This window comes from Dipteris shenzhenensis, chromosome 4 (assembly GCF_047967505.1).
Source record: "Dipteris shenzhenensis isolate YYH24624 ecotype China chromosome 4, Dip_SZ_1.0, whole genome shotgun sequence".
Taxonomy (NCBI): domain Eukaryota; kingdom Viridiplantae; phylum Streptophyta; class Polypodiopsida; order Gleicheniales; family Dipteridaceae; genus Dipteris; species Dipteris shenzhenensis.
In genome coordinates this window covers 13,755,862-13,763,948 of record NC_141599.1, presented here as the reverse complement: position 1 = coordinate 13,763,948, position 8,087 = coordinate 13,755,862, and the positions used below count along the sequence as shown (strand labels likewise).

At 42.3% G+C, this 8,087-nt stretch overlaps 1 protein-coding gene across 1 annotated transcript; it reads left to right on the top strand.

Annotated features, from left to right (window-relative positions):
• The first annotated feature begins 1,858 nt into the window (after positions 1 to 1,858).
• LOC147902491 (uncharacterized) lies at positions 1,859 to 7,249 on the top strand. Its single transcript, XM_087373527.1, has 15 exons — positions 1,859 to 1,987; positions 2,094 to 2,176; positions 2,471 to 2,684; positions 3,030 to 3,334; positions 3,758 to 3,831; positions 4,020 to 4,179; positions 4,440 to 4,464; positions 5,245 to 5,334; positions 5,484 to 5,655; positions 5,752 to 5,825; positions 5,942 to 6,011; positions 6,152 to 6,223; positions 6,492 to 6,628; positions 6,714 to 6,787; positions 6,891 to 7,249. The coding sequence occupies exons 4-15, from the start codon at positions 3,157 to 3,159 to the stop codon at positions 6,938 to 6,940; spliced, it is 1,176 nt and encodes a 391-aa protein (XP_087229653.1). The 5' UTR covers positions 1,859 to 1,987; positions 2,094 to 2,176; positions 2,471 to 2,684; positions 3,030 to 3,156; the 3' UTR covers positions 6,941 to 7,249.
• Positions 7,250 to 8,087: the final 838 nt, after the last annotated feature.

Genomic DNA, 8,087 nt, shown 5'->3' with positions numbered 1-8,087 from the left:
ATAGAGTTGGGGAACTCACAAATTGACTTCACGATGAAGAAGGTAATTTACACCCACCTATATAAGTTAGCATATTGTTTTATCACCCACCCATATAGTGTTTTGTAAGACATCTAAGATCAATTGCTAGTATTGATGTGGAGGGATAAAAAAGTATCTCCCTCAAAAAGGACTCGATTGGCAACTTCTCATTTCCAAAAGGACCTCAGAAATAGTTTTAGAGAGATGCAACTCGGGAAAATCTTTGGGAGTTGATGGCTTAGCAATTGATCTTTTATGCATTTTTGGGACCCTATCAAAAGGCACTGTGAAAATGGTTCTAACTTTGTGTCAATTAGGCTTGCTTTCATTTTGAACATGGGTCTTCTTTCATTAAGGGCAAACAAGCTCAATGTTTTGGATTAGAGATCTATTTCAATGTTCATCTCCAAATCTATTGCTTTAAGGGTCACATAACTTTTTTTGGATTTGGTCGAAAAAGGATGTATTCATAAGAGGAACTTGTTTGCAAACATTCTTAATGTGAATCTCACCTTGGAGTATAGTGTAGCCTCGATCTAGACACAAGGCCCATGATAGAGTCATATAAAATTTCATTTTCAACGTCCTAAATTTTAAGTTCTATTGTTTTTGTTGTAAATACGAGTGTCATTGGTGGATTTTAATTTTAAAGATCTTGGCCCCTAGTCCCGCTATTTCTTTTGTTTCTCACGAAAAGGACTTCTTGTTTACTAACAAGTCCTTCAAAAGGGAGGACGAGTTGTTTGCTCATGATCTTATGTTGATTTTTGAGGAAAAAAGGAGAAGGTGGACCATCTATGTTTACTTATTAATACCTTTTGTCAAATCTCAAGATCTACGATGATCTGATGTTGATTTTTAAGGAAAAAAGAGAAGGTGGACCATTTACGTTAAGTATATGCATCTTGGGTGGGATGAGGACAGAACCTACTTGAAGAAATGGGATCTTTTTGGAGACACCTTGGTTGTCCTTCAGGTGCTATGGTTTGTCTAAACAAAGGTTTGAATCTAATTATTCTCAAACACGGACTAGTTGTTATATTTATAGAGAGAGAGAGAGAGATCCTCCATTTGGTATTTTACGTTATCTAACCACTCTTCACTTTTGGCAAAGTTGTTGAGTGTTTGTAGGACAATGCCCATCACTTTATGAAATAAAAGTGGGGATGAGATAGGAAAGGACTTGGGGCGAGGTCACCCTCAGAGTGGTGGGCTACGACCATTGTAGGTCCTATCCCTCATGTGGAAGGCCTGGGGAGAAAAGAACCCCTGAAACAAGACTGGTGGGTTCTTTTGGAATCTGTGTGTACCCTAGAGTGGAGGTTTGTGGGATAGGAGCGACGAGCTGGGTGCGAGGGAGTGAGAGGCGGGTGTGGGGTGTATGGTGGAAGCAACAAGTATAGTGGTCAAAGGAAAACCTACTGTCAGAGGACACAGTAAGAGGAGGCGGTCGACAGAAGCTAAAGGTCCTTGTGCGCATACAAGCAGGCGAGGGGTGGGCAAGGGTGGAGTAGGTGGCAAGGGACAAAGGAGAGCATGGTGTGGAAGAAGGACAAGTAGGCGAGGGGTCAAATGGGAAAGAGAAAGGTGGGGGAAGGAAAGGACGTATGGCAGCCTTGAAAGGGAACGAGGGATTTGCGACACGTCAGCGGGGATTGGTCACATTCCGAAGAGACGATGTAAGAAGGCCAACATGGGAAAGGACGTCTGGCAGCCTTTTTACCGGCAACCGGCTTTTTAGTTACAATGGCCGGCATTTACTGCCACAGTCCACGGGCCTTGTCAGTCTTAAGTTGCCGGTTGCATCGACGGGCTATAGCCGGTTGCAGGTGTTGTTCTGTTTATCGTGAGCTTCCCCTGCTTCCTCTCGAACGTTCAAATTTTGAGCTTCCTTCACCCTTCCGTCGTCTCTTCCCTTCGCAAATTGCGAAGCTTTTCCGTCGATTTCTTCTCATCTCATGCTTCTGTAAGTATTTCTCGTTGTACCGTCCCCATTTTTGCCCGTTTTCGTCTCCGATCTCGCCGCAGTTTACGCATTTCGGTAACAAACCGCTTACACCCGGCGTTTGCAGATTTGTAATGGTCATTGTACGCTCCTCGCTTCACCATCCCTAGCGATTTCCAGCTCCGAGGCATCGCAGCAAGCTTCCCCCAGGTGCTTTGCAATGTTGCTGGTGTCGCTTGGATCATATTTTGTGCTTTTGTTCTAGTGCCGTCGCCTTTCGGTCGACCGTTAAAAGATTGCAAACTTTTCGCATCTTGCCTCGGGTGGAAGCCGTTTCTCAAGAAGGACTAGCCGATGTTGAAGCGCTAGGCAATGGAAGCTCGAACTTTAATGCTGCCTGTACAATGATGTTGGCGTAGAGTCGCATTAATGTTGGTTGTAGACGGACATCATGGGCTTGAATTGAGCACAAATAGTATGGTGATACTTGGAACGGCTGTGCAGTTTGCACAGGTGATATAACTGATGTTGCCTTGGAGTTGAAGAGAAAGCTGTGACTGTGAGAAGTACTATGATTGCTCTATAGTTTGGAGTGCTCTGATCATGGAGATAGTTCGGAGTGCTGCAGACGAACTTCTCAAAAATGTTGATTCGACTGCTCCCGAGGACTTCTATGTCTGCGGATGATGGATCACACTGAACAACGTCTTCCTCTCAGGTGTTCGAAACTATCGTTTCTAGACACTTCGTATCTGATCTCCACGACCTTAAGCTTTATTGATTCTCGTGATTGATCTCGGCTTCTGTGTATCCGCAGAGCTTCCTGTCTAAGCATTTCCCTGTTTCTCTCAGCTCCCCTTCCAATACGGCCCCTTGCTTTTGGCTTAGCTGGCCTCTGCAAAATCTCTGCCTTCTCTCCCTTTTCCCAATCTTACCAATGAAGCTCATTTCGTCACTACAAATCGCTGCGCAACATGTTTCTCGCTGTCGGCACACGTACTCTGCTGCTCTTCCAATTTGCAATTCTTTTCTGTAGATGCTAACGATGTGTTTGCCTCAAAAGGTACATTGTTCCTGAAACTCAAACGAAAAAAATGTAAATCTTCAAGACGCTTGTGGTTCCTCCAAATTCTCAGTGCCGTGCCGCAACCTCCGCATTTAGGCGCTGGGTACTGCGATTAGCGTGCGGGATGACCTCCTGTGGAACCGTGCTCGGAGATTTCATGGCCCGGACGGCCTTCGGACAGTCTTGCGCAGGTCCTCACAGATTGGTAGCTCGATACATCTATGGCTTCGTTTTTCTACTTACGAACCTATTTGCTTGGATGGTTCGGGATTATAGTCACAAGGCCTTGTCTCAGTTCCATTGTAAGCCCTCTTCTCCTATGAGCCTCTTCGGTGATATACTGTGCAATAGCCGACTAAGTAATGTTACGTATGATGGCCAGTTCCTAGTTGTACCAATCGGTGCCTCCGAAATTTGTTGATGAGATTACACGTCTACACGTTTGCATCTTACTAAGTAGCTAACTAGATTTCAGAGTTCATAATTCGGCGTGAAGACATCTTGTAGAGAAAATAGAATTGAAGTCATAGGTCATAAAAGTTTTGAAAGATAGGACTCTCGAGTGTGTCGCATTTGTGTTGTAATAGCCTTTCAGTAGGAACAAGAATTGCGGCAGGCGTTCTGTTATCATTTAAAAGGGTAAAAGGTTGCATGATGTTGGGACAATTAAAGAGTACTGTAAGGATCTCATATTGACGAATTTCCCTTAACTTTGTTGTCATCAGATCTGAAAGGTTGTCAAGGAGGGCATGATTGCCTTGGCTCCGAAGGGGTGCTCCGCGTTAGTCTGGGATGTTTCGTATCCCTTGAACAATGAATTCTCGATGGAGCCCGTTAAGAGGCTTCGTAAAATGCAAAGAATATTTGTTTATCTGTGTGATGGACTAGGTAGTAGGTTTTATAGATCTAGATCCAGTTTCTCTCTCAGAAGTTTTGAAAAATAAAATGAGAATCTCTCTCGGAAAACTTTCCCTTAATGAGTAACAGATCTTTTTCTTTACGATGTATCTTACCACTGTTGGAACAGAAAAGATCAATGACCCAAGGGATTCCTGGCATTCAGGGTGGTGGCCCATTAAGACTCTTATGTGGATAGCTTTGATGGTCACTCCTTTTTTTGTACCTCCTGCATTCATTCAGTTCTATGGTGAGTTGCTGTCCTAGCTATTGTAGAAAGCAACTTAAGAATAAACAGCTGGATGGGCTTTCATTTGTGTTATGGTTGCTGACGCCATATTCACTATGATGTTTCAGAACAGCTTGTTGTTTGGTTATGAATTGCAAATTTTTGGTTTGTGGAGGATAAATATTGTGCTCCAGCTAAACTTGCAACACGATGCTTATGTAAAATTTGGGAAAACCAGAAAAATATAAGATCCTGATAAGTGGTTGATGTTGTCTGTCCAGGTGAAGTGGCACGCTTTGGTGCAGGGTGAGCATCATTCATATACGTGACTTTCATAGCTGCTTCAGGAAATCTGCACAGCATAACATGCCATTGCATTGACTTTCCCACTATTGCCTTGTTTTACATCATATGTGCTTAGGGAATTTAAAAATTCGGAGAAACTACTCCAAAACAGACATGAGCTTTGATAGCGTCAAACAATTGTTCAGGCTTACTGTTATAGCTCGAATTTGCTACTCACTAAGGGTCTAGGTTCTTTACCAAGCTTTTTCGTATAATAAGAAAGACCATAGCCACTCTCTAGTGTCCTTGAGGTTCAAGTCTTCGTTATCGGCTTACGTCTAGCTTTTTCTTCAATGATCAGCAGGAAAGCATATGGTTTAAGCAGACAAATGCTTGGCTTTGATGTTCATGTCACAGTCATCTTTACTAGCATCTGCTCTTTCTTCATTGATACACCGGAGAAATACGTGAATGTGGGTGTTTCGTGCCTCTCAGAGCATAATTGTACTTCAGAGAACTTCAGCATAGCTCTTACTATAATTGATGCACCAGTAGTAAGAATTCTGAGGTTAGTGAAAACAATGCTAATCTCAAACTGAAACTGGCAAAATCCTACGAGAATCAACCCCTTCTCAAACCTGACGGTAATTGGTTTATTGGACTCTTTCCAAAATTATGAACTGCAGAAAATGGTAAGCTTTTAGAACTAGCTGTGGGGCTCCTGAGAGTGTACCATATCGTTTAAAGGGCATTCGCGTGATAAAATGCTATTTTTTAACTTATTAATGGCCTCGTGCGCAGGGTATTTCTTTTGATTCAATTGCTTAGTGTTATCAACTTCATGTATTGGTGGAATGAAGATTGGCTTTCTGATAGAAAAGCACGTCGTTGGTGAGCTTATCATGATCCCCCTTCCAAGTGTGCTTGTAACTTCAGCAGCGTATTTTCTCCTCGTAATATTTTATTGACTGTTACAGTAGTATCAATTTCAGTGGGATTATCTTTTAAAGGTTCAACTAACTCTGTTTTGTGTGCTGCAGCCGTCTTCCAATGGTTATTGTAACAGCAGGATCTTTTGCTGCTGCACTTACTGGAATTGTTTTGATGTATATGTGGTTTGCCCCGAAGATCTCCTGCCACCTGAATATCTTCCTGATTACGCTCACTCTAATAATGATTCAATTGATGACCAGTATTTCGCTTCATTCAAAGGTAATTTCTTTATTGGGTGAGCACTTAAGTTCCTACTCATTGGCCTAAATCTTTTTAGGGAGGTTCGCATTCCAAAACATTCTGGATTCCATACAGGTCAATGCAGGTCTAATGACATCAGGACTAATGGCAATTTACATCGTCTTCTTGTGTTGGTCTGCCATAATGAGGTGGGAAGAACAATTTTTAAAGGCTCACGAAGCTGCATTCGTGCTTGTATTTGATTCACTCAAACCTTATCGGTAAAGAAATGAATTTCTATTTAATTCTGTTTGCTGTTTGTCAGTGAGCCATTATCAGTGAAGTGCAATACGAGACCTCGGCAAACTGGGAAAGGAGACTGGGTGACCATCATTGTAAGCATTTCAGAACTGAGCGTTTTCTGCGTGGGAAACGCAAATATGCCACTCTAAGTGTTCGGCCTTGAGGGAAAGCTGATAATGTGACTTATTTTTTTGTGGCCAACTACTCATTAACTTGCTCTTATTTTTGTCAGAGTTTCGTTATCGCTGTTCTAGCAATTGTAGTGGCAACGATGACAACAGGCACCGACTCGGAATGTTTTACTGTATGGCCACTGTTCCCCAACCATGTTCGATTTTTGCCTTCTCAAGTTCACCTTTCTCAATTTATTAATTTTCATTGCATAGAACATGGCGATTGACATCCTTCCCAAATCTCCATGTCTTTAAAAAGTTTCTCTTTCACCGCTGCTCTTTCTCTTGCGAGTGCCTGAAGTTGGAAAGTGGACACTTTAGTGAGAATCAGCTGCTTCCACATTTCTGATGCTTGAAAGTGCGTCTCGGTACTCTGATTTCTCACTCTTTTCATCATAGTTCAAAAACAAGGAGAAGTCACGAGCAGAGGATGACGTTCCATATGGATATGGTTTCTTCCATTTCGTCTTCGCGATGGGTGCTATGTATTTTGCTATGCTATTCATTGGATGGGACTTGCACCAAACAATGCACAAGTATGTCGATACGCCTCATTGTTCCCGACCGTCATGCGTTTTTCCCGTCTCATTTGTAATAACTTTGATACAATGAAATCTGCAGATGGAGCATAGATGTTGGCTGGGCTAGCGTTTGGGTAAAGATTGTGAGCGAGTGGATTGCTGCAGCTGTATACAGTAAGTTTCCTCACGGACAAACGAAGAAGCGAAACTCTTGTGATGAAAAGACTCTTTAACTTTGATTCTTCTGCTGAGTCTGAAACTTGTGTTCTGTTTCCAGCTTGGACGATGATTGGTCCTTTTGTCTTGAAGAACAGAGATTTTTCGTAGGTGTTTTTGGCTCCACGAAAGTACTTGTCCTACATTGGGATGTTATAGAGAGAACGCTTGGCAGTCTATTGGGTGAAAATTTGTTGCTGCTGGTTGGTGCTTTTAATTTGTACAGATTGAGAGTCATTTTTATCGATCTTCTTTTGGAAGCGTTGCATATACCATCCCTTAGGCAGTGCATATGATGTGTATAGTATTACAGTGAATCCAACCTTTTGCAACAGTTCCTCCGGGATGTCGGTTGCAGTTTTGGAGATTCTTAGAATGAGGTTGCAAAGTTGTAAATAGAGAAAAAAGATTCAGTTTCAACGGCTGGTAAATTTTACGGACATATGAAAACCTGAGTGGCTATTTTCAAGACTTCAATGAAAAATTGTGCGCTCACGATTGACGAGGTTGTACTCAGTATCAAAGCAGAACGGATTTATATGAACGTCGAAGCTGTTACGTTCGAAGGGAACCAAGGTCTGGTTAGTATTCTGAGCTTGCACAGAATAAGTTGGTTAGTATTCTGAGTTTGCACGTCCTCGGACTACATAGTTCCTATGTGCATGGTTGTGCCTATACTATTTGCTGTGGTCACTGCCAAGGGGCGAATGGTTGGCCAAATTTGAAATGAAGGATCACATAGAGGATCTAATGGGCATACAAGGTAATTGCAAGGGTGCAAGCTCGAGTTGGTTCCAGTCTCGTGTATGTTTTGAGAACTACGGTAGCAGAAGCTTGCAATGTGTATCACATGTTGTAATTGTGTAGGATTTGATATAATAAGGATGATGACTCGTATGTCATAGTTTGGTCGGAGAGCTTGTGATTTGTATCACATGTGATTGTTGAACAAGAGGTGGTAGAATACTTGGTGTTGGTATGTCATAGTTTGGTATTAGAGCTTGTAACTCACTAGTGGTAAAACGACCCTAAAGAGCATTAGATGTGCTTCAATGGACTTGGTGGTGTCACACAGTGTGGCTATGCATAGTGGCATAGACTTCGTGCAACATACTATAGTGGGTTTACTTTGACATATCCTTAGAGCTATGGTCAGCAAGTTTTGTAGTAGGAAGGTTGGCACTTTGCAAAAGGTTCTCTCATAGCCCACTCTTGCATTTGGTGGTGAAGTTGCTTTTGGGTTTCAACATGTAAAGGT